At 38.2% G+C, this 25851-nt stretch overlaps 3 protein-coding genes across 3 annotated transcripts in view; 2 read left to right on the plus strand and 1 right to left on the minus strand.

Moving 5' to 3' along the window:
* The window catches only part of cx47.1 (connexin 47.1), a 31392-nt gene that overhangs the window by 2161 nt on the left and 3380 nt on the right, over window positions 1–25851 (plus strand). The window contains 1 exon segment of the mRNA XM_034702614.1: window positions 17668–17757. The gene's annotated coding sequence lies outside the window, so the exon portion shown is untranslated.
* On the minus strand, window positions 534–2822 carry higd1a (HIG1 hypoxia inducible domain family, member 1A). Its single transcript, XM_034702616.1, has 4 exons — window positions 2661–2822; window positions 2089–2163; window positions 1781–1915; window positions 534–1622 (listed from the first exon to the last, which is right to left on the minus strand). The coding sequence occupies exons 2-4, from the start codon at window positions 2156–2158 to the stop codon at window positions 1549–1551; spliced, it is 279 nt and encodes a 92-aa protein (XP_034558507.1). The 5' UTR covers window positions 2159–2163; window positions 2661–2822; the 3' UTR covers window positions 534–1548.
* LOC117826505 (5-beta-cholestane-3-alpha,7-alpha-diol 12-alpha-hydroxylase-like) lies at window positions 11017–13253 on the plus strand. The gene has a single exon (XM_034702609.1). It carries the CDS (start codon window positions 11052–11054, stop codon window positions 12582–12584), a length of 1533 nt encoding a protein of 510 aa, XP_034558500.1. The 5' UTR covers window positions 11017–11051; the 3' UTR covers window positions 12585–13253.

The raw sequence follows: 25851 nt of genomic DNA on the forward strand, positions 1-25851 counted from the left end.
TCACTGAATTTCCAAAGTCACAATGACACATCCCTCCAATTGCATTCTGGTATCTGTAATTCGGTGATGCATTTCCTGGTTAAATAAGATCTTGGGTTGGGAGAGTACACAGCGAAGGAGGCAGATAAATCTTAGTTGATGGGAGTGGTAGGGAAATGTTTCTAAATGTGTGATGGTTTTATTGGTTTGACTTTTTACAATCAAATGAGCCCTTAACTTATCCTGGTCAGTAAAACAAGCACAAAGTTTGACCTTCCATACAAGGAAGAATTTGTTCACTTTAATGTCAGTATGTAAGATACACTTAGCTAAAACCAGTTCCAACTGATGAAAAAGTACCATCTCAATTATAAATGGCTGACAGAGTTTTAACTCAATCAAAACGGATGACTTCTGTATTGGGACTGCATTACTCTTAGGTGTGCATAAACAAGCAACACTGTGTATCTTGGCATTGGTAAGAAATACGAACAATGGTAAATATGCATTTTCAGTTCAACTTAGAGAGGTTAAACAAAGTGAACACAACACCGTTTTAGAATGGCAAGACAGGTAATTTTAATTCCAAAGAAAAATTTAAAACTTCAAAAATATTCTTCTCTATTTGCACACAATTCAACTCAACTCTGAATAACTTAACAAGGCATATTACAAGATTTCCTATACAGTATGATATTTATTCTGCAGTCTGCGGGTGAACATCAGGTAGATGAGCTTGCACATCTCATGAAAATTAAAAGCTGTTGTAATGAAACATTAGACTCTAGTGCATTAAAAGATAATGGAGGACATAGTCTTTAAAATCAATTTGTAGAAATATTGTTTACTGAAACAACCACTTTATTTTTACGAATGGACTTTGTTATTTTCTAACAGTGTGGAAATTATGATTACTTTTACCTATAGTTGCTTGGCGGATAATCTGATAACTTAATGAGTCAATTTCTGAGTTTGAAAGCTTTCAGGAGACCACATGTTGTCAAAGCCTTCAGAATCAAGTCAAGCGGTGCTCTGCTATACTCATTAAAAAATACCTAAGGTGCAAGTATCTTAATTTGGCAAAACAGACATGATTAGTTTGTAAAAGAATATCGCTCATGGGAGACAATACAACAATGGCGAAGAAAAAAAATCTCACAACCTGCAATTGCTGTTTATAACTGAACTGATCCAACTCATACTGTATAACGCTTGTATTTATTCACACACCATTCAAATAAAAAGGCAACAAAACTCTGTCTGTTGTGTCACCTGTCACAGTACCAGCAGATCAGCTGGCTGCAAACACACAGAGTTCAACCACAGTAAAAACAGCCGAGATCATTGTACCTCCTTTTCATTACAGAAGCGATGGCTTGACCATCTGGTGCACTATCTAAAAGATAGGAGCTGTAATCAATGGGTTATAAATATATACAGTTGAGGTGAGGTTGCGAAGGGACGTGTGCATACAAAAAATGATGACACATCTCTAAAAAGTAAAGGTTTTACACACCTTAATATGAGGTAATATTAAGGGACATAAAATATCAGGTCAAGAGTCCATGTTTACTTGTGTTCCACTGCTTTCTGCTGTTCTCTGGGTTTGACAACGTAGTCTCTGTACATTGTATAGATGACCCCTGAAAACAGAAAAATCAGAGGTTAATTGCATGACAGCCTTTATACCTACTTAAAAACTTGAGGTACAAAGTGCAATGAGGCTTTATTTTTTTATTGTAAAATGCTTGTAAAGGAACATGAGGAAATCCAGCCCCTTCGTTTTAATTAGGTTACTTACCAAGAGTCATAGCTCCGACCACAAAGCCTTGGGCAGCCACACGCATGTGAATCAGGTGAACTGACATTTTAGTTTCACCTCGACTTTTCATTTTCAGAAGTCTGTATCCAACGATGGCGAAGAATCCAGCCATTCCTGCATGGGGAATAAAAGGATACATCAGTTTCCATAGCTGAGCAACTAAAACAAAGTGAGGCTGATAAGCTGTACAACCCAAACACATGGACATTAGGGTAACACAAGTACTGTACCACAACCTGTAGTATTGCTCTCCCCCCATGATGTAACAGAGCACAATATGTACTTACCCACTGGGACAAATGGATTTTCCTTTGCCTTCCTCCAGAACTTGGAGTCATTTTCTTCATAATCAGACATTCTGACTGAATAGAAAAGAAAAATAGAAATTAGACAGTCAAGTATTGTTTAGCCGGTGGTATTACCCAAACACAGCATGCTAGCTCATTCACTGTGAGGAGGTACAGTGTGTCATTAAGTCAAATCTTCACTGAGAACCTGTATTATAGTTGTGGATATACTTTAAATTTGTACTTTAATACTGGTGATACTTTGTTACTCGATGTTCTGAGCTAATGTTAATATTACCACATGAACAGCTCAGAGGTTACGCATGAAGGGCAGGGGGAAGTCACACCCCTTTATAAGCTTAAATAACTTCTAGATTGCGGACATTTTGAATGATTCATCGATCTCTGTGTAATGAGAAGTTTACGTATTTTCAAGTGTCGCAGGTACAATTTGTTCAAATGCAAATGAACAGAAACCAATGGGAATGTAACAATGTCGAGCGAGTTAATTGTGGTTAAAACCGCTTTTAAAAACCTTTTAATAACATCAAAGAGGCTGGAGTGATTCTTACCTGTTGTAACTGTGAGCTGTGATCTAAATCTCCTGATTAGTAGTTATCCAGAGGAGGTTTTAGCGAGTCTAACGAGCCACAGATCGCACGGACTGTATGAAGGAAATAGCCGGCTCCTACGTGATGTAACAACCCCTGCACGCAGGTCTGACGTCGGCTGTGATGGTGCGTTCAAGTTACAGGAGGAAATGCTCAAAGAAAATGTCAGGCTTGTTACAGTTTTTCTCAGTCGCTTTGGTACATTTTTCAGATTAGAATTGTACGACGGCGTATTAGGGCCACTATGAAAAAAAAAAAAAGAGTACATTTTCGAGAAAGGAACTTGGAAATTTCGAGTTCATAAAGTCGTAGATTTTCGAGAAAATACTTCAAAATTTCGAGTTTTTAAAGACATAAATCTGTGAGAAATCAAGCATCATTGACCTACTTGATGGCCTCATCAAATTGTACTTCCTACTTGGACTGAGCAATAAGGAGATACTACTGATTCTAGCCCACAATCGTCACATTATTGTAAGCATCAGGACTTTGAAAAGACACTGAAAGTGTTGTGCCGAGAAACGCCTGCATATTTCGGCAGACAAATCAGTATTGCCGAATTATGCATCAACCCATAAAGTTAGTGTCTGATGTTTTGTAGAGTCACAACCTGCTGTCAGCTCATATTTTGGACTTCGTGGATGCATTATTTACAAAAACATGACTTGTAATTGTCTCTGCAGGCATTTCTTTAAAAACTCCAAATTTTTAAGTGTTTTCTCTAAAAGAATCTACTTTATAATCTCAGAAATTTTGAGTTTTTTCTCAAAAATTTACGACTTTAAAAACTCGAAAATTTCGAGTTTGATTTCTCATACATTTGCGACTTTATAAGCTCAAAATTTTGCCCTTTTTTTTTTCATGATGGCCCTAATTGAAATGCTCAAAACGACTTGTTCAATCTTCACATCATTGGGTCACTTGTGCACATCAAAAAAGCAGTTTCTCATTTCTTTGAACAAGTTGCAAATGCTTTGGTACATCCATGCAAATGATTATGTACAATTCTCTGCTGTTTCCTACATTATCAATTGCTCATGTCATGTTGATCAAAATGTATTATAATGGGTCTCTGTTGAATAGTCTCACCCTCCACAACATTTAGACATTAGTTCATCGCATAAGTCTTCACATGCAGAATGGTTGAACATGTTGTCAGAATGTCAGTCATATTTCTGTACATTTCCATTACAATGTTACAATGTTACAATGTTATAATGTCATTTAGCAGACGCTTTTATCCAAAGCGACGTACATACGAGAACAATAACAACACAAGCAAAGATCTAGACAAGAGGAAACAAGATCAGTACGAGTAACAAAGTGCTTCAAGTCCATTTGGGTGCAGGTACTGCCAAGCAGTGTAAAGGCAATGCACAAAAGTAAGTAAGGATTTTTTTTTATTTTAATTTTTTTATTTTAATTTTTTTTTGTGATAATAATAAAATAAGGAACATCTACAATGAAGCAACCAAACCATTTAAGACTTTCCATTATCTTCATCAACAATTAACATCACCACATTAATGACCAAAGTACCAAGTGCTGGGTCACTCAAGAGCTGAACACAGATTCCCAGAGTAGAGCAGGACAGTGTGAGTCAATTGTAGCTGGAAGACATGATCTGCCACTGGGGACAACAGTGGAGAACAGTCGATCGAATGGAGTTGGCCAATTAATTCCACCATTTAGGGGCAACAGAAGAGAAGAGTCGAGCTAGAGATTTTGAGGCCTTATGTGCTGGAAGCACTAGGCGCTTTTCAGAGGCTGAGCGTAGCAGGCGAGAAGGGTAGTAGACCTGGATGAGGGGTTCCAGGTAAACTGGAGCGGTTTTGTTTACCGCTTTGTAAGTGATGATTAGAGTTTTGTATCTGATTATGTACAATTCTCTGCTGTTTCCTACATTATCAATTGCTCATGTCATGTTGATCAAAATGTATTATAATGGGTCTCTGTTGAATAGTCTCACCCTCCACAACATTTAGACATTAGTTCATCACATAAGTCTTCACATGCAAAATGGTTGAACATGTTGTCAGAATATGTCAGTCATATTTCTGTACATTTCCATGAGACTGTTTTTCTAAATCTGTCCTGAATTGGTAAATTTCTCCGAGGTGAATCTTGACTTTCTCTAATGAAAGGAAATGTGTGAAGCATTAGATCAACCAATGATCAACCAGTTTTCTGAAATAGCTCAAATGTGCATGTCATGAACCATCAACTGGCAAGTGTATATATATAGCCGGAGCACAACACAATGTTACAATGTCTGACAATGGAAGGACAAGGAATTCGACTGGGTCAACAGCCAGAGAGAAGAAGAAGAGGAAGAAGAGTGAGGCTGCGTGGTGGAGGAGTTGGGAGGAAAAACAGAGGAAGAGGCAGAGGACATACTGTATGCGTGTTCCTTATGAGATAAGAGCCACAATACACTAAGGTGTAACTTACAATTTGCAATAACTGTCATCAAATTGTTTACATCAGAACGTCCCTCCAGAGTACACTGTTATATTGACAACATGACTAAGCAGTTTGACTGTCTTATCCGTACACACTGACACAAGGACTTGTCATTCTGATGGCACTGACATGTTCATTGACACAGATATTTACTTTTGAGAGATGAACTAAAGATTTTGAGCAAGATACTGGCTTTTGCAGGTAATCCATGGTGTTTTGCTATTTGTACGAATTGTTTTGAGAAATGCACTTATTATTTTGCAGAAGTCGAGGATGATTCGAGAAATGTACCAAAGCGACTGAGAAAAACTGTAAAAAAAGCTGCTGGGTTGTCTTTTAAATCATCAATCTGTGGCTAAGTATTCAAAAGATTTGGTGCATAAAGTAAGATGTTTCAAATTGATTTAATTCCAAATCCTATGTGTAACCTATTTGGATATAGCCAGGAGATCCCTTTTCTTAAAAGTAACGCTCATGCAGTAATTGCGTCCACCTATTTAAAATAGCCAGGCGTCTCATTCTTCTTTCCTGGAAAGCGCAAACACCTCCCAGCTTCACTAGATGGTTTAGAGGTACCATGTATTTTCTTAAACTTGAAAAAAATTAAATACACCTTGAAAGGCTCCTTACACAATTTTAGTAAGACTTGGACCCCCTTTTTAGAATATTCCCTCTGAATAGAGATGAACAATAGCAGATTAGAATAATTTCTTTCTTTTTTTTTCTTTTCCAAATTTAATTTCAATTTTAATTCCATTTTAATTTATTTTTGTTCTGTGTCTATTTATTATTGTCATTATTTATTTCTTACTAATATATTGTCTTGCTTCCCCTTTCGCTTACTTACACATCATGTTAAATCTGGGCTGTGGGGTTGAAGGCAAGGCTGGGGTGGGATAGGATGGGGCATGGAAGGGGAATGGACACCTTAAATACTGCAGCAGCTATTCTATGTTTGTTTGTATTTGTTTACCAGCAATGTATGCTGCGAATAAAAGGTATTATGGTAAAGTTTATGGAAAACTCAATGACAAAAAGTTCAAAGAGGATTCAAAAGATAACACAAGATAACCTTTGGTAGCACATCAACCGAATGCTCCTATCATTAGCGCCTGACTATAGTCAGCATATATAACAGCGCCACAGGTTGAAGATGTTGGTAAATCCGATTTGTCTTAAACGCAGCATCAAATTGTACAAACCTCTTACCGAATCAAAGATAGTGAAACTAATGAGATATCTTACTCCCGGCCACGGTGGCGCGCAGGACGTTTTAAAAAAGAGCCATTAAACGCCTCTTTCACACAATGATTGGGTAGTTGTCGGGGAATCCTCTTGCTTTGTGTGTTGATCTCTGAAATGACGTAACGGTGGTCATATCATGGAGGCTCGTGGCCGCACGTTTCTGCAACGTGCTGCATTAGCCCCAGAATAATGTCACGAAATTAGTAGCCTAATTTAATTTCATATTAATAATGTTTAGCTAAACAACCTAATTTTGAGTTATAGAGGAGATGTAGTTTTATAAGTAAATGCACGTTTACTCTTTATATTTGTCAAAATGATTACATTTTGTTCATCCCCAGTTTTAATAAAGGGGGGATGCTGTGTAAAATGTTGATATAACTGTTTTTTAATAGTTTGCAACTAATTTTTACCTTTTTTTCTGTTGAAAATAGTGCAATGACAACATATAACATGTTGACACTGAAAAAAACCAACACCTATGAAAACAAAATTCTTATTTTAAACTTGATGCAAGCAACAGGTTTCAAACACATCGAAATGTGTTTCAACAAAACACTGAAAAAAAGCTTGTGTAATGCTTGAAAAAATGCTCAGCAGAACATTTCCCAACAAATGAGGTTAACTTGCAACAGGTTAGTAAGGCCCTAAGACAATACTGCATTAAAAATAGACATGACTCTGTAGTGGAAATCACTGCATGGGCTCAAAATCACTTCCAAAACATATTGTCTGTGACCAGTTTGTCACTGCATCTATAAAATGCATGTTAAAACTTTACCACACAAAGAGGAAACCATAAGTATGATTCAGGGCTTGTTTAAACGAAAACAGCCCCATTAAAAACAGAGAAGTCTTTCCTTTGTGTTTACAAAAAAAATGTGCGTACACATGATCAATGAAAATACTCGAGTATGCAAGTCTTCAACAGAGCAGTGATTATAAACATATAAGAAGACTTGGGTGAATGCAAGCTTGAAACCCATTAACTTTGTCTGGAGAATTGTTGATTAACTCAGTGGAGTGATTATCACAAACAGCTCAGCACATGACTATTTGACTTGGGACATATGCACATTGTCATGTTTGCTATCAACATATCGTGTCACATAAGTGTTTGGTTCTTGTTCTGTTTTCAGCAGAGATGAGCATCGCTTGTTAACATAGAACAGCCACGGGTTGAATAGTGAACATTTCCACCAGGGGACCTATTTTCAAAAGTTTGCATTTTCACTCACTCAAAACGTAATTTCCATGTACATGAACAGCCTTATCACAACAATAGTTTACAGTTTTCGATCGAAAATGTTTCTTTGTAAACAGGGCTCAAATCTTGGGTAATTTAACAAATGATCCCATGCCATGTTTTTGTCAGAGCTTCTGTTAAATTTTTCAAATAGAAATGAAAAACAGCTTTGAAGGCTTAATGAGCATGTGGCGTTACATTTATGCAATTATGACATCTCTGTTCCCACTTATCCTGTACCAGGCCCTGATGGACTGTAGATCAAAGAACAGAGATGAATGAAGGAGTGCTGTCTGTCAGACAACAGTGTTGTAGCTATTTGTTTATTTTTTGTATTTAGTTGTTGATGATTTAGTTTAGAATTAATAAGTAGTATTAGTTGTTAGATTTAAATAAACTTTTCTTTTTATAACTCATTTAAGTTAGATTTTGGGGTTATATTTTTTGCTAGTCATTTGTTTAGTATATTTAGATTTTTTGTATAATTAGTATTTATTTTGTTTGTTTTTGTTTGTTTGTTTGGTAATTAGGAACTGTGGGCACCTGAGGTTATTTAGGTAGGTAGGTGGCAGAAGGCCAGCATGCACCTGGGTGGGCCTATGGTTTTTTTACCAGCGCAAGAGAGGCAACAGGAGCCGTGATTTTCTTTGTTCCTTTTGTTTGCTTGCTTGCCATCAAAATAAACCATTGGAAACTGCTGAACTTTTGCATGGACATTGGACTTCTGATGGCTTGCGTACATCATATCCCCACGGTGCATCAGTGACCCTTTGATTAAGTTTAGTTAAAGTTTGAGTTTGATATTTTAATTATTATTTGAGTTTTCTATGACAAATGGCCACTACAATCAGTTTAAGCACATTAGTAGATTCATACATTCTCTATTCATTTCCTTTCAATTCCACAGTGTTATTTGGTGTTATACCATATAATGTACTTTCTGCTGACAGAGGAGTACGATTGAAAACTATTAGCCAACACCTGAATGGCAGCATAGCTTTTGCAATTCTTCACTGTGACTTGTGTACAGACAAGGAGGTGGCACTGTTCAGTAAATAACTGTTATAAAATGAAACTGCCTTATTCAAACAGGCCAGGGCGGTGCAGTGCATTGTAAATAAAGAACACACCTCCCTCCAGTGGTGAGTTTGTCAATTAGTATTAAGGTTAGATGTCGGATGAAATTCATATCTGGCACTAAATTTACATCATTTAAATGAGTACATTTACCAAAGAGTATTGGTGTTTCAAGAGCTCAGTGCATGTGATTACGTAACCTTGTATTTCTGTAGCTCACAGTAACTCAACGAGTGAGGTGTTTTTTTTAAATGACAAGTGAAAGGAAAGAGTTTATGTCTAAAAAAATTAAAATAAATTATCTTCTAAGCATTACATTTTATTTTGAGCATATTCAAGATATTCTCAGCATCCTTGGGCTCAATGGTTTCATGTAGCTAATTTCCTGTCTCATGACCTCGTTTGACCTGTGAGAGTACAAAGCACCACACTTCTTCACTGAAGCATCAACAGCACACGACCTGTGGATACAGATGTGGTTCCAGAGGTCATGAAATGTGTTTTCATGCCAAGCAACAAAGCTCAAGCCTTACATCATGCACAATGACTAGTCAGAAACCGGACTCTGGAGCAGGGGAAATGTAGAATTACCAATCAAGCTATATCTTACAGTCCAATGGACACATTTCTGAAACCAAGGAAAAGCTAAAAAGTAAAGATTGCATACTGTAAAATAAAAAAGTTAACTAAAGAGTAGTTCTGGGGCTGTTTTTTCAGGGATGGGTTTGGCCTCTTAGTTTACATTTGTGGTCTAAGTGGTACAGGAAACAAAGACTTTTGGCCATGATCAATAGCTGATTAAATCTGTTATCTTCCTTTACTCTGGTAAAAAAAAACTTCATCTGTTGAAATATAACAGAATATTCCAGTCAGCTATAACAGCCCATAAATAACTTGATATCCAATGAGGAGATGCTGGCCAGAATAAGACTTCCCAGTCCTCGTTACTCTTGGCCCCTGGGGTATTTCATAAGCAAGAAGCAGGGGATCATAAGGGAGACTTTGTGTAGCTCTCTCGTTGACACAGCTGCTTTTCAAGTAGTTTTTCACTATACAATCCAGCAGGTGGTGCTAAGGGTCAACTTGTATCACTTAGCAGAACTACAGAACCAGCAGATGACGCTCCACTGGGAAGTCTTAGGTAGGTATTTACATGTAAATATTATTTGACTTTATTCTTTACTTTTTAATGTTGCTGATAAAAAGACATAGTGGTGAATTCAGTGCTGCTGATACTGCTACAAAAACTTGATTTTGTTTTCTTTCATTTTATCAAACCCTTATATTTATTTTTAGTGCATTAACTTCATACAGCAGTAAGATGAAAAAACATGCTTAATGTTAACAATGTCCTAGAAAAGCAAAGATTCCATCTAAATACTTTTAAACCAGTCCATGTCAAACAGGTCAGAACTTATCAGAGATCAAGAACATTTGCATAGAATAGATTCCACTGGACTAGTTTCACAACGACACAAGGTTAAGGTTAGGTTAACAGGTTCATGTTGCTGAATGATGTGATTTCCTGAAACTACAATAAATTAAATATTGCCATTTTGAATCAATACAATCAATAGTTGTAAGAGTCAGGATTTACTGGATGTCTGATAGTGGAAATTTATGTCACTTTTCATTCTCTGTGTTGAAATATAAAAATTTGAGGAACTATACAACTGAGTGAACACAATCCAAAACTACAATCTGCATCTCTGCACAAACTTTGCAAAGTGCATAATGACCTTTCAATTGCAGTTGCATGTGACATTCAGTGTGCTTTCCTTATCAGAAGCTTTTGTAATATTGTCACCTTTAGACACCAAAACCATTACTCAGCCATGTCTGCTCTACCTTCTGACTGTGACTACTTCTACTTAATGAAGTCTTGTGAGTCATCTCTGTTCATGCACACAGAGTAGAGGATTTACACTGAACTGAAACTTAGGTAATAGTTTTATTTTTAAGTAAAAACTGTGACAGTTAATTTTATGAAACCACAGCTCAAAGAGACCAATCATAGTTTTTCCACTGTTTGTTTAGATGCACTTACAGAAAGATTTAAAATAAACGCAACAAACAGATAACAAATCATCCAACATAACATTTTTTGTGATTTGATCATTTAAGAAAAGTTATTTTAGAACCTTATATAAATGTCAAGGTTGACATGTGCGATTGCTGTTGTTTACTCTTTAAATAGAAAAAGGGTTGAGTAATTCCTGGAATGCTACTTGGGGGAAGGAAGGGAGGAGCAAAACCCTCTTTATCATGCTAGATTTCGACCTTCCCTCCACATCCTTCTGTGGCTCAGAGAGTAATCAGACATGGCGCTGCTGCCAATCTTTCTGGGCTTTCTTGCCGCTCTGATAGGAGGGCTGTACCTTCTCGGGGTATTTCGACAACGTAGACCAGGAGAGCCCCCTCTGGATAAAGGGCTCATCCCTTGGCTGGGCCATGTGTTGGAATTTCGCAGGAACACACTGAAGTTCCTTGAGAGGATGATAAAGAAGCATGGCAATGTTTTCACCATACAGCTGGGAGGGTTTTACATCACATTCTTTCAGGACCCTCTGTCCTTTGGGGCACTTGTGAAGGAGAGTCGAGAAAAGCTGGACTTTAATGAGTTTGCCATGCATCTGGTGCAAAAGGTGTTTGGGTACAAAGCTGACAAGGCTGACCACAGCATTCTCCAGAATTCCAGCAACAAGCACCTAAAAGGGGACGGCCTGGAGGTAATGACACAATCCATGATGAGTAATCTGCAGAACCTGATGTTGAACACAATGGGTTCATCTACAGACGAAAAGACCTGGGTGGAAGACGGACTGTTTATGTACAGTTACAATATTGTGTTCAGAGCCGGATACTTGTCTCTGTATGGTAACTGGCCACACAAGTCTGAAGGAGGTGAGGAGAAAGCCAAAGCGAAAGACAGAGCAGAATCTGAAGCGCTATTTTACGAGTTCCGTAAATACGACCAACTGTTTCCAAACTTGGCTTATGGTGTCCTGACACCAAGTGGAAGGATGGAAGTAGGGAGACTTCTGGGATACTTCTGGAACACTCTGTCTGTGCAGAAACTGAAGATCAAGGACAACATCAGCCGCTGGGTGTGGGACATGCAGCAGGCCAAAGAGGAGGTGGGTGAGAGTGAGTCGATGATAGACAGGTACTTGTTCGTGCTTCTGTGGGCTTCTCAGGGAAACACTGGTCCATCTGCGTTCTGGCTGCTCCTCCTACTCATGAAACATCCAGAAGCTTTGGCAGCAGTGAAGGAAGAGGTGGATAAGGTAGTGAAGGAGTCTGGGCAGGAAGTCAAACGTGGTGGTCCTTTACTTGATCTGACTCGTGATATGCTGATGAAAACACCAATCCTGGACAGCGCTGTGGAAGAAACCCTGCGTCTCACCGCTGCACCCCTCCTGACCAGAGCAGTGCTCCAAGATATGACCATCAAGATGGCTGACGGAAGTGAGTACTCTGTTCGCAAGGGCGACAGAGTTGCACTCTTTCCTTATATTTCTGTTCATATTGACCCAGAGATCCACGCTGACCCACAGTCATTCAAATACAACCGCTTCCTTAATCCAGACGGCACAAAGAAAACCGACTTTTACAAAGGGGGAAAGAAGGTGAAGTACTACAACATGCCCTGGGGTGCTGGGGTCTCTATGTGCCCTGGGCGATTCTTTGCCACCAACGAGCTGAAACAGTTTGTCTTCCTCATGTTGGTCTATTTCGAGTTCGAGCTGAAGAATCCTGATGAGGAGATACCTGAAATTGACTTCAGGCGATGGGGTTTTGGATCGATGCAACCCCAGAAAGACGTTCAGTTTCGGTACAGACTCAGATTATGAACCAATCATTAAAGACCGCAACATGTCCAAAATGAAAAAAAAAAAGTAGGTACAATTAAAAGCAAAGCTTTACATGAAACACAAGAAGCAAAAAAAATGGTGGTAGATTCTGATATTGAAGCACTTTGCTCTGAGTGAATGTTAAATTGATTTATTTTATGAGGACAGCCATTGTTTCATTCTGAAGAAAGATGCAATTACTTTAGTAGTATTATAGCTCCGGTCTCACATGAAGTCTTGCATGATACTGAATCTGTTGATCAAGATAGCAATCAATGTTTTCAGGACATGTGCATAACTGAAATGCCACTATGCTCCAGAAACTGTGCCTTTAATCCTTACTTCATTGATTACAGTGTAATTGCTCTTACTGGCACCGTGTTAAAGTGGCTTCAAGTTTTTTCAACAGCTATAAAAAATGAGTTATCGCTGGATTTACAACATAATCAACATAATCAGTTGTTGCTTACTCCTTATCTACTCAGCTGACATCAGCATACAAATCTTTATTTGGAACAATTAAACCAATGGTGTATTTTACATGTAGATGTATATATGTTCTATGTAACATGTTAATTTATGACATTGTATATCACTGTTTTTCTGCGTTGTATATCAAGCCTTACATTTACTTCTTGATTAAAAGTGGCTGTGGTTATCAACCTTAAATCCTGTAGTGGGTGTGAATTCTTACAAAGCATTGCACTTTCTTTAAGAGGAGCTAAAGGAGGAAGTGAGGAACTGAGGTTACTGCTGCATCAACACGTATCACACAGTTAATAAAATATAAAGTGTTCTATATTGGAATAAAAACCCTGGATATAATCTGTAGGAAACATTTGTTCAGTAAAAGCTTTATGAATTTAAATTCTTAAAAAACTCACATTAGAGAAAGTTTTCAACCCCACAGTCTCACTGCTGTTTACTTTAAAATGCTGCTTTGATTAGTCTTGAAAAATTCTCCGCCTCTCTCACACACAGTTACCAGACACATCTGGCAATAATTTAAACCAGATGAGACTGCTATAACAAGCCTTACCAAATGTCATTGTCAGGATCTTTGTTTTTGTACTGTTTTTATTCAGCAGTTGTACGATAATGAACTCTGTGCACACATGATGATTCCAGGGTCTATCTTTTATCTGAAAAAAACACACTCAGTGGCAGGGTCAACAGAAAACTCTGCCAAATAAAGTGTGGGGCACAATCATATCCTACAGTTACACTGAGGATTTTTTATTGCTGCTAGTGTCCCTCTAAATTTACATTATAAATGTTTTTGAATGAGTTGATTGCTTTTTTCAACACAGTTTGAATTCTCCATAAGTTAATCAATGAGCCATTTTTCAAGTCATTAACTGCTCCATCATACAAACTCAACCACCTAAAAGTCTCCAAGTTCACAGAGTCTATTTAGGAGGGGTTCACATACAAAAGCTCCAGCACTTCAATTAAAAAGAAAACCTGGAAATAAGGGGATGAGCCAGAAAGTGTTTTATTCTTGTGTACATTTTTACCTTAAAAGGTAACAACAAAACAGAAACAATTAAATCTTCTTAGCTAAAATGTCTGAGGATTCAGAAAGATGAATCAGCTGAACTATAGCCACCCTCTGGATCCACCCCTGCTGGAGTTGTAGATGGAAAAAGGATACTGCATATGAGTTCATTTATGAGAAAACCAGGGGAAGTGAATGTGTGGGAAAGGATGAATCATTCTGAAACAGAAATTCTTGCTGACTTTAGGTTATGCTCTTAATATTACTGTCACTTTCTATCATTGTCAACCGTTAGGTGCATGTCCCCTACCGTTCTCGATTCCCCATGTTTCTGTCTCTCTTCAGCTGTCCTATCTAATACAGACTAAAATGCCCCAAAAATAACTTTTACAAAAATAATATTGCATATTTGAGAGGCCAGAAGAATAAAGTACTGAAACAGTATTCACTTTGTCAGGCATTTGATAGAATCTGTAAAATATGATGACCATTTGGAAAGGAACAGGTTACAAACACAGTTCCTTGAATGGGTGTACTGCTCTCAACTGCCATGATTAGAGGCCATGCTGGTACGAGGCTGATAAGATTACTACACATTGGTGTAGCCTCACTTATCTTCATGCATGTTTGAGGTTTGCCTAATTTGCAAAAACTCTTGAACAGCCTTATCTTAATAACGTCTGTAGTTCAGACTTTCTTTTCTGCTAAGATACCTTTGTCTTCTTATTTTAATGAAAATAAATTCTTAATCTATTTATAATATGAAATATAAATGTTCTCTGTTTTCTGATACTCTTCTCTACTGTGTTTTGTCATTGGTTCATGTTAGTTTATGAAATTGATAAAGAAACTGGACTACACCAAGAATATTGCCCTTTTCTTAAACGACTAGATTTTGATTACAGGTTAAAAATTTGGAATGATTAAGCCTGTCGTCACAATGGTGGGAACAAAGTGTCCTGTTCTCTACTAGACACATCAACCTCTGTAACACATTATTCTTTATGTATTATTTTACAAAAAGCACTAACTGTCCAGTTACTCTAGATTCTATTTCAGTAAAAATAGCGCAGCCTATTTTACATTGCAAGAGGTAGCTCAGGTAGCTAGCTGGCTACTTGGCTATACAGCAAGCATCCATGTAACCTACCACCATCACCAACATGTTAAGTTGTTAGGTCTTTTTTAAACATTTGCACAGCTCGCTATTGAAAGACAACCAAATACTCTTATGAAACAGTGTATTGCTCAGTCGCTTGAGAGTCTGCTCTATCTGTTTGAATTGGCGCTTGAAGAATCAATCACAAGATATCACAGGGCCACAAAGAATGCACCCAATGCACCAGATGCGTCCTGTGTGGCCTCGGAAAAGCAGGACACATGTGTTGGCCACATTTGAAGGAGCCTTCAAAATGATAAAGCCTTCAATGAGCAGCTGCGATGCAACTGGTCTTCAAATGCGGCCTTTTTAGGATGCAGCCCCTGAATTGTGACACAGCTCTTCCTATGAACATGGAGCATATAATAAATAGTCACCAAGGCTGATAGGAATAATTTTGTCAACATATAAGGCCTAAAAAACTCTAGATTGACAGAAAAGGACCTCACAGGTATCTCAGAGATACAATGTGTTAAAACAGGAATATTAAAGATATTGCTCACCCCTCCTGGTAAAGCGATGGTGGCCATCAAGGAATAGAAGCTCCTGTGATGAGTTATAAGTACGATCCTCCATCATCAAGTTTTTACAATTAAAACATGAATCAATACAAAATCTTTGTACACAACAACAACAGCTCTTCCTCCTACAACGAGGCGCATTTTTCAAATAAAAATATGTACAAGTCATATTGCTTGCCGTTCTGTGCTACTGCAGATACATAGCGGTGCAAGATGGGGGCCTCCATGGAAAGGGACCGCTCCTTATGATTAAATGTTATTTATGTTATATTTCATTTAATTTCTACCAAAAAGAGTGTGTTATTTCTGGTGCTTTTTTTGGTCACACATTGAAACTCTGTAAACCTTTTAGACATTTTCATGGTACTCTAAGTAGTGTATTTAGTTCCATCCATAGCACTCTCAATAAGATTGAACGGCAGTTTTAATTTCAAATATCATCGAAACTCCATTTTCCTGTTACTGATTAGAACAAACAAAACTAATCTCTCTCTCAAAATCAAAGTGAAAACATGCCGACATTTACAAAACAAAGAGTGCAAAACAAAGAGTGGTATCAGTCAAGGTCATATCAAAGTTCAAATAAGTTCATGTCTTTGATCTGTCATAAATGTTAAGTACAGGTAAAAAAAAAAAAATCACCCCTTTCAATTTATAGTAAATTCTAGATCATGGCTTTCAGTAAGGATACGCTGAAAAGCACCATCTAACTACCAGACGTATTTGTACACAGAGGTGGACTTTTACTCTCTGGTGCTGAAAAGCCTTGTTGGTACGGTAAACATTAAGAGTTCACTGTGAACTATTGGCCTAGTTTTTCTCAGAATATTTCTGTTCTGGTCCGTATAAAACTGACACATGGGAGCACAAAACCGACATGCACTGGAGCACAAACACATTAATCAGCTGTATCATACAAGTCTAAGCATGTCCTGTATGGGAATATAGCTGCTCGATTATCAATGTGAAAAAGGTCTTTTTAAAAAAGTCCTTTTTGGGAGATAAACACTTTGAGTAATGACGTTGAAAATGATGATGGAAATATTTTATTATGTTAATCATCAACAAGGTTTATTGTTTTACTGGACTTATAGTCAGGCGTATGACTAATGCTCTCCTACTTGGCTCAAAATGTGCTTCTCATTTTAACACTACTGCCCCCATAATATTGGCACAGTAGTGTTACAAAATGTGATTCTTCTGAATAGCGATGAAGACCTGTATGAGCCCTGTCTAACTGCATTAAGCACACTTGTTTCCAGAAGCCTACAGCACTACAAGAAGGGGACAAAAAGTCAAACTCAGAGCAAAGAAATGTTCATCCTACCCTTGAAAGTCAAGGAAAGGCATTGTTATCCAACATTTCTATCAATTATAACAAACAGCACACTCCCCTCTGCATCCAGCCAAGGAGAAGCCTTACACAAGTCTTCTTGGCCATGAAAATAACGTTTGAAAACTACAAAATGAAACCAAATAGTCCTTCAGTAAATCTTGCATCAGAAGAAAGGTGAAGATTGGATATATACAATTGTTATAACATCCAAATTTACACTTGAGGTTGGATAAATATTTTTAAAACATCAGAAGTAATGTGTATTCTGGTGATTACTTTGTTAGCACTCCTTTGTTTTATGAGCACAAGTACTTCTAAATCAGGAGTCACAGGGTTTAGCGGTCTAGAGCTACGTCACTTTTGATTTCTGGGTGCATGAATGGGATGGTAGTAAGAGTCATCTTGAATGAAATAAACAAACAATCAGTAGACGTGGCAAAGCAGGCGGACGGGTTGGGAAACAATGGGGCCTTTGGCAGGATGCTGGTCTCCTGAGCGTTCTGCCTGTACTTGGTGGTGAGGGTTTTGAAGAAAAATGACCCATTGTCTCTCTCATCCTGCTTTTTTAGCCTGAGCAGTGAAACGATGCCTCTGGATGCTCGCCCAGGCTCACCTCCCATAAAGCATAGAAGAAGTTCGTGATAAATCCACATGGACAGGTAGGTACTGCCTTACACTGTTATTGTTTTTGTCCTTTTGTTTGTGGATTTTGCTGATGGCTAGCTGGCTTTTATGTACAAAAAAGCTCTGATATCTTTACCAGTGTCTTCACTGAACTGGATCTTGAGTCAATGGAAGGAAACACAAAGGACTGCTTGTTTTTAGGCGTATATAATCTGTGCATTTCCTTTAAATTAAAAGAAGAATGCTTACAAAGACCTAAAACTCAGAATTGAGATGTTTGGTTTTAAAAAAAAAAACTGTTGTCTTGCATGGTGTTAGTATTTGTTTCAATTTTCCCTGGAAAATCAGACTTATACATCTCATATTTCCTGTCAAACACTGGGCATTCACCCTAAAAAAAAAACTATGAATTAAAAAAATCTAAGACTTCTAATTATTATGCTGTGTTCAAATATAATGGATTATTAATGTGCAAATACCAAAATCCATTTAGCACAATTTGTCTGAAGCAGCTGATTTCAAGATATTGATACATGTCAAAGTCTTTTATCCTGTTTGAATGGACACTCTGTTCCTTCCCTGATGTCAAAGGTACAATGTGAACTAAGCAGCGATTACACATTTGAATAGACATGGTGTTACAGTAGATCGTTACACAGGGACAAGTTTGTGTTTAACCATGATTCTTGTGTTTTCATGCTTTTTTAAGTTCCAGGATTAACCTGGTCATTGTTCCAGTATCACTGTTAGTCATTCACTTGATCAAATCACTCCAGACAGGTCATTAGCCTTTGGTAGTTTCAGTGAAAGTCACAGATTCTCAACATGTTAGTGACAAGTTATGGGAAGTGATGGTTGAGAACATCACTGCCATCTAGTGGAGAAACACATCCACTGACATACGGATGGAGACGAGCACTTCACTATTGAAGGCTCTCAAATCAATCACACATTTAACTCTGCTGAATACCATCAGCTGGTGCTCCTCCTTTCAGGTGAAAACAGATCACTTGGTTACCTCAAAGGCTTATTTTCTGCCCATTTCATTTATTCTAACCAGCGCCTTTTGCTCAGTAGATAAGAGTCATTTCCCAGGCTTAACAGTATCCCTTTAACTGCAACATATGTTAAGTAGTACACTATTCACTATACTGTATGCACACTTGCAGTTTTGATCAGAGCTTTTGTTGCATAAGTAAAGAGAGGCTTATATTGCTGTTATCAGTGGGGGTCCTGCAGCGTTGCTACCAGTGTGTGGAGTTCACTGAGTTGGAGAAGGGCAACGGCACAAAGGCGGTCTGGAAGGAAGGAGCTGCAGTAAACATATCTCTGCTAGTCCAAATGACCTGACTAGGTCTGCTGCTCCTTTGGGCCTGCCCAAGATAAGCCCATGACAGAGGCAGTTAAGACAAGATAATGTCAAAGATTAAGGCCTTCCAGCACTGCAAGCAAAGCACTGCGATTTTGTTTATTTTGAGGGGTGGTTTCGTATTGTGTTTTACCACCTTTACAGTGAAAGAGTGGAAGATATAGCAGGAAATAAAACAACACAAAATATTTTGAATTTTATTTGCTCAATAATACAGAATTGATTTGACTGAGAATTTCATTATATGCGGTTTAAAGATGCAAACTGCATTTTCTGAGTTTGCCTTATAATAATACATCCATCATAATGTCAAATTTAATCACGTTCACCTAAATCAGTGTGTGCAGCTTTTGTTTTTTTAGAGCTTTAATTGACTCATAATAAACTAAAACTTTTATTGAATGAACAATTACTTCATCTAATCTTAGCTTTTTACTGAGCCTCAATGTACCAATATAATGCCAAATAAATAAACAGTCACTTGAAATGTAAAGTTAAATGTTAAAATAAGACAGTTATATTTAAGACTTGCAGGAAGTGCATAAATGTAAGCCCTAACAGGTGCAAATCTTCATTTATTATCATATGGCTGACGCTCGGTCGAGGCCACTGTAACCTGCTGAACACACTTTGTTAACAACTTTTCTGTGAATTATAAACTTAGAACACTGTTTAAAAAATGAAGAGGTATAAGAGTGGTGTGTATGATTCATATTATGTGTGTATAAGTGGTAAGGCAACGGTGATACAAAGCTTATGACTTCCCACTCATAAACATAATGGGACATAAAAGATGACCTTGAAGGGGTTAGCTGATAATAAGGACAGTATACTTCTAGAGATCAGGGTCACATTGAGACCAAATTATGTCATGAAGTAGTGAGTGAATTTATGACATGATTTCATATTTGCTTACAATTGATAGGGGTTCAGATGAGTAAGGATTATCTGTTATATTAATTATGGTGTAATTGGTTTCACCTTTTTTGTTCTTTGTGCTATTCTTTCCTTTAACCCCTGGGGGGAATAGTTTGTCCAACAATTGTATTTTATCAAAAGTGTAAGAACCCCAAAAAATCCCAATGCACATTTTTTTGAATAAGATAATATATACTTATTTGTCCCCCGTTAGGGGAAAATTCTTTTGTTACAGCAGCTTACAACACAGGACAGGGGAATACAACAATGTGCTAACATAGTTAAAAAAATATAATAACAGTAATAATAGCAATGACAAGGGTAAAATAAAATAAAATAAAATAAAATAAAGTAAAAATAAAATAAATATGGCAACTGTTACAGATTATACACACTATGTACACTTATATCTGATAAATAGATAAGGTAAGTTATTGCAGGATAAAAATTGCACCAGGTTGCAATCTCATTATTAACTCCATTACTGACCATTTAAATCAAGATTTGGTCAATTGGTGTTCTTTAATTATCACAGATCACGGTTCAATGAGGATAGCTCACTCTTTTTTACAAAAATTCAAGTTAAAACTGATTTTAATGTACATTGGAAAGCCCTAGATATAAATACAATAGTTTTACATGACATAGATTTTGTTAATTTCATTTTTATTTTTTTTCATGTAGTGATGTTGATAAATTAACACACCTCTTCAGTCACATGCTGCGCAGTTTTTATGCTGCATTTAGCTGGTTTTGAAGGCATATATTGCCTAAAATAGACTTTAAACAGGGTCAATTTGACCCACAACATAACAGAAGGGTTAATACTTTCAAGAATCATTAATCAAATGCCATGAGTTTTTTGTTAACTGGTGAAATGTTGCCATGGCTGATTGTTTAGCAATTGAAAGTTGTATTTAAACAGAATTGCACTGAGAATGAGAGTGTAATGTTTCAACAGTGTACTGTAACTCAAAACAAGTTCCTTAGCTCGTCTGTGGGAGACGCGGAGCCCTGGCTGAAGGAAGTTGTTGGCATCCTCCTCAAGGCTTTTCATCTCAGTCGCTTCAGTGGAGTCCAGCCTTAGTAAAACTGGCACGGGACGCATTCTCCCCGGGGGGGTAGGATAGCATCTCAGCTGAGAAACTGAGAGAAAAATGAGCAAATGAGATGGGACTGCCACCACTCTCAGGCTGCCTATGGGATAGCCCCCCACAGCCTGCTTAGAACAGCTTAATGATAGTAGAAGAGAGAAGGGAGAAAGAAAGGAGGAGTCCAAGCAGCAAGTTGCATGTTTTTGCTCTGGTGTCTTGTGTCACTCTTTTCTCTTGAGGGGGAGGAGGGGGGGGGACTTCTAAGTCACATGGTAGGAGCTTGATCTGTTACATAAATGCAGACCTCCACAGCCCCCAGTCTGCTCGCATCAACTTTGTTCAGTAAATACATGAGGGGAAAACTCTTGTGATGACATTGGTGGCGGCCAAGGAGAGTTGTTGAGATGTTCACTCCTCTGTGTTGCAAACCCTCACAGCTCATTCTGACCTCTTAGAGGTGAAACTGTCTGGGAATTAAACAATACATACGTTGACTACTGTTTGACTAACTTAACAGTTTTACAAGAGTCAGTTAATAAGAAAAGTAAATACAGGAAGTGCACAGCTTTTGCTTTAATGTATTTGTCCTTAAAGTCAGTTGAGTTTGTTGTCACGTTTGTCAGCTGTCATGTTGGATTTTTTCAAAGCTGTTTCTTTCTCACAGATGCTACCTCATTTTTTTCCCTTTAACATTAAATATAACTTTGACCTAATGAATATTAAACACTCCTATTTGGCTGTCACATGATGTCAGTCCTTGTGACAACAGCAATGTCAAACAATGTCTCACAGGGGATTGCTGTTATATTTTCCTGGCTCTCGGCGGTCCAATCAATATTTATCAGCATGAACCGCGGTTTCCCAAAGCTAGAATAGCCTGAGATGTCGAGGACACTGAAACATTTTCTAAACTAGAAAGTCGTTGACTCGATGCAATGGTGCACTTCTGAGCTTAGCTATTCATAAATCTAAATGCACTTTCACAGACGAATTGATTGTAAAACATTTTTTCTCAAACTCTTTTGTTGTTTAATTTGCATTTATCATAAATGTAGTTCTATTTTTTACAAAAAAAGAAAGAGCACAGTGTTGAGTCATTGATTTTTTAAATTTTTTTCATTATTTTGGTTGAAATCCCAAAATTAAATATAGAATTAAAATATTTTAAGCCGCACATTTATTTCAGGCTACTAAGTATAGACAGATCATCAAAATTGAAAAGTCCTCTACTTTATACTTGCCAAATATGACTTACACAAACAGATATTAGACATATCAGTATGTATTCATTCATGTTAAAGATCTTTACACTACTTATTCATTTACAGTAGAGTAAGTATAACCTCAGCAAGTGCTAATTGTGAATGACAGCAACTTCCACCAACTGTCTAGGAACATAAACTCTAATTGACTTTTAGTTGAACGTTCACTTATTAACGCTCTCCTCTGGACCATCTGTGGGCTTTTTTTTTTTTTGAGAACGGGAAGATTTGAGATGAAAACGAACTCGCTAGAACTTAAAAACACGTGCGTATCCGTCCCTTAGGGTTAGCACATGTCCAAACCCCAAATGCTCTAGTCTTTCCAGCAGCATCCCCCCTCTCCCTCTCCTCAGTGCTGCACCAGGGGTGCTCGCTACGCCACATCTCCTCCGTCAGACGGAGAGGGAAGCCTCGGAGGCTAGGCCAGAGGAGGACGGATCCTGCAGGGCCCAGATGGCTGCCGCTCTGAGCTTTCTTCAGACCACAAACTAATCAGACTAAATAAGATCTAAATGACTTCTCATGTGCTTGACATGTCTCGCTGTAACTGTCTTTGCTCTCCCACCAACCTAGGTCCATCTCATATTCTCTTATGTATTTAAAAACAGGAAATGAATACATTCTCATCATCATTTATAAACTTGATCGATCGTGGTGACCTTACCGGTGTTGTTCAACGTTACTCTTCGCTTTTATAGCTGTATACAGGTCATAAATAACGGTTATTAAGGACCCTGGGATAATAATATGGTCACTGTGACAATGAGCAGACACTTTTCATTTATGCAAGCCAGACACTAACCCGTTTATCTGTTCTCGATTAAAAGTAGTCACTTCCCAGGACGGCAAGATCTGGCATCAGGAGGGGAATGGGGAAATTCCTTTCTGATTTGAATCCTGCACGAATCCCCTCCTCATCTGTACTTTGTCGTGTCATTACAGACCCCAAAATAATTAATGAAGTTTGTGTGCAAGAAAGCAATTTGCTGTCATCCATCACATGCCTTTGAGTCACAATGTGTGCTACCGTGCTCCACGGGTCTTTAAGTCTAAGAATGAAAATAAAATGGTAAAAAGATGTGTAACAGGAGAGCAGAGTGTGACCTATCCACTGTTCTGTTATCTGGCTATCTGCCTGGATTGAAGATCTAAATATTATGACACTTGATATGACTGAGCGTACCTGCTGGTTACATTCTAGCGGATCTGCACTGAGGCAAGGTGGCTAATGTCTCTGTGACATTTCTGTCCTCGAACTCCCTGTATTTGTCTCCCTAAAGTTGTTTTTTCATAACTGCCACACACTGTAAACTGTTATGCAATTGACAGACAATATAGAGGATGTTAATCTGCACTCACTCTGGATGATGATGATCAGTCAACTGATCAAATGTAAAGTTTTCTCTCCAGCTCTCAAAAAAAGACTTAAGAGAACATCTTGTTTTAAGTGCCTGTGTGTGTGTATGTGTGTGTGCGTGTGTGCGTGTGTGTGTGTGTGTGTGTGTGTGTGTGTGTGTGTGTGTGTGTGTGTGTGTGTGTGTGTGTGTGTGTTACAAAGACACAGAGAGGAGGACCTTGTGAGTATTTGCAAATGTGTTAGCTTCTTCTGGTGCTGTGCAGATGGTTGGAGGGTATGAAGACTTTAACCTGCAAGAAGCTGAGAGTCAAAGATGGATGGAGAGAGAGAGAGTGACAGAGTGAGAGAGTGAGAGAAGAGAGAGAGAGAGAGAGAGAGAGAGAGAGAGAGAGAGAGAGAGAGAGAGAGAGAAAGAGAGAGAGAGAGAGAGAGAGAGAGAGAGGAGAGAGAGAGAGAGAGAGACCCTCATCATCTGTGTTAGAAGTGTTGCACATGAGCGTTGGGGGGAGGTCGGCTGAGTTGCGATTAACACGCTCCCTCAGCTGGGTGTTCGTTTCAATCTGCACTGAGATATCCTAAAGTCTGAACCCTGGGATGAGGGTCACTCGCCACAGGATGATTTTTTTCCGCCTCTCTGTTTTTTTATACTTCCTTCTCGGACAGAAGGCTGGTGTAATAGAAACCAGACACAAGCCAGAATGTGAGGCATTTACAGCAGCAGGAACTCACTTCTTCACTGAGTGAAGGAAACAGGATTAAAAGAAAGTCAGGTCTGACAAAGTCCCTAAATTGTCTTCTTCGTTTTGCCATTCTGGAAGTAGTCAATTAGACGGAGGAGGCCAGGACATTAGGATGGAGGAGTTGTTTCATGTATCAGACGGTGGAGGGGATATCTAGAGAGGGCATGGGAGACCTTCGGGATGGGAAATGCATGTGCAACTTTTCCAGGTGGGTTATTTTTTTTCACCTTTTTTTTCCAAATATAACTTTTCCTTAAAGAAACAGTGTCCCAGCTTGTTTGACAAACCTGTGGTATCCCTGGAGATGCACATTCTACCAAAGTGAAACTGTGGACTGTTTGCGAGGTTATGCATCTTACTTAAGCCTGTTGGATGATAATCAGATAATGCAATGAATTGCTATTAAAGCGCAGTAATCTAAATAGCATTATGATGAGTCATTTTTTAGTCAACAATATTAAAGAATCATGTTTCATTATGTTGAGCATGTAAGGCCTGCATCTACATCTATGAATCATCTCCTGTAGTTCTGTCAAAAAATGTCTTACACTCGCAGCATTTTCTCATCTACCCGGCATACCTGTACTTAAGTTGAATGTAATGTTGTTGCACTAGAATACATTTTTTGATGTCCATTTTATATACGCTTAAAAAATGAGACTATTTGACAGACGTTTGACGGCTTCAAAGCTCAATAGTTCATCTTTTGTTTCTTCAAGCATACAGAAAAATATTAGAAATCAAAAATGAATTCGACTTCAGTATGACAACTAAAGAAAATTGTATTGAGGGAAATAATCAGAAATCGAAAACTGACCATCAGCTATTATAAATAGAAATGTGCATGTTTTATAGGCATTGTTGCATTAATATTGCTTATCTGTATGTGATGTGTTTTTTAAATCAAAAATGCAAATCCCACTTAAATTAACGGTTCAGATAATTAAAGACAGACATGTTGGCAAACAATAAACATTAAAAGCTGAAAACATATTTTAACCGTAACAGCAGGCAGATATTTCAAAATCTGCTGTAATGCTGTGGTATAGTAGTAGTAAGGTTACTGTATGATTTTGAAGCCATGATAAACAGCTTCATTCAAACTTTGCTGTACATCCTGGGTTCAGCCTCCTCCTGTCATGCCATCCTGAGGCTCACATGAGCAGCCCACCGAAGGTGCCATCTGTCTCCATGTGGCTGCCCCCCTCCCCAGCCTCGGCAGGGCTGGATCTGGAGGGGAGGCCTCATGGCAGATCAACAAGCCTCTCCTGTTCACTCAGATGGCAGGGGAGATGGCACATCCCACGCCAGGGAACACAGTGCCGCAGTCATGAGATCAACATGAACTCGCAGCTCTGCCCCATGAAGCCCTACGCTGTCTCCTCCTCG

This window comes from Notolabrus celidotus, chromosome 15 (assembly GCF_009762535.1).
Source record: "Notolabrus celidotus isolate fNotCel1 chromosome 15, fNotCel1.pri, whole genome shotgun sequence".
Classification (NCBI taxonomy): Eukaryota; Metazoa; Chordata; class Actinopteri; order Labriformes; family Labridae; genus Notolabrus; species Notolabrus celidotus.

Excerpts from the sequence above, each read along its gene's own strand:
- LOC117826505 (XM_034702609.1), top strand. The coding sequence starts at position 11,052 with ATGGCGCTGCTGCCAATCTTTCTGGGCTTTCTTGCCGCTCTGATAGGA.
- higd1a (XM_034702616.1), bottom strand. The coding sequence starts at position 2,158 with ATGTCTGATTATGAAGAAAATGACTCCAAGTTCTGGAGGAAGGCAAAG. Across the intron at positions 1,916-2,088 it reads AAATCCATTTGTCCCAGTGG|GAATGGCTGGATTCTTCGCC; the intron begins GTAAGTACATAT and ends TTCCCCATGCAG. Across the intron at positions 1,623-1,780 it reads GGTCGGAGCTATGACTCTTG|GGGTCATCTATACAATGTAC; the intron begins GTAAGTAACCTA and ends TTCTGTTTTCAG.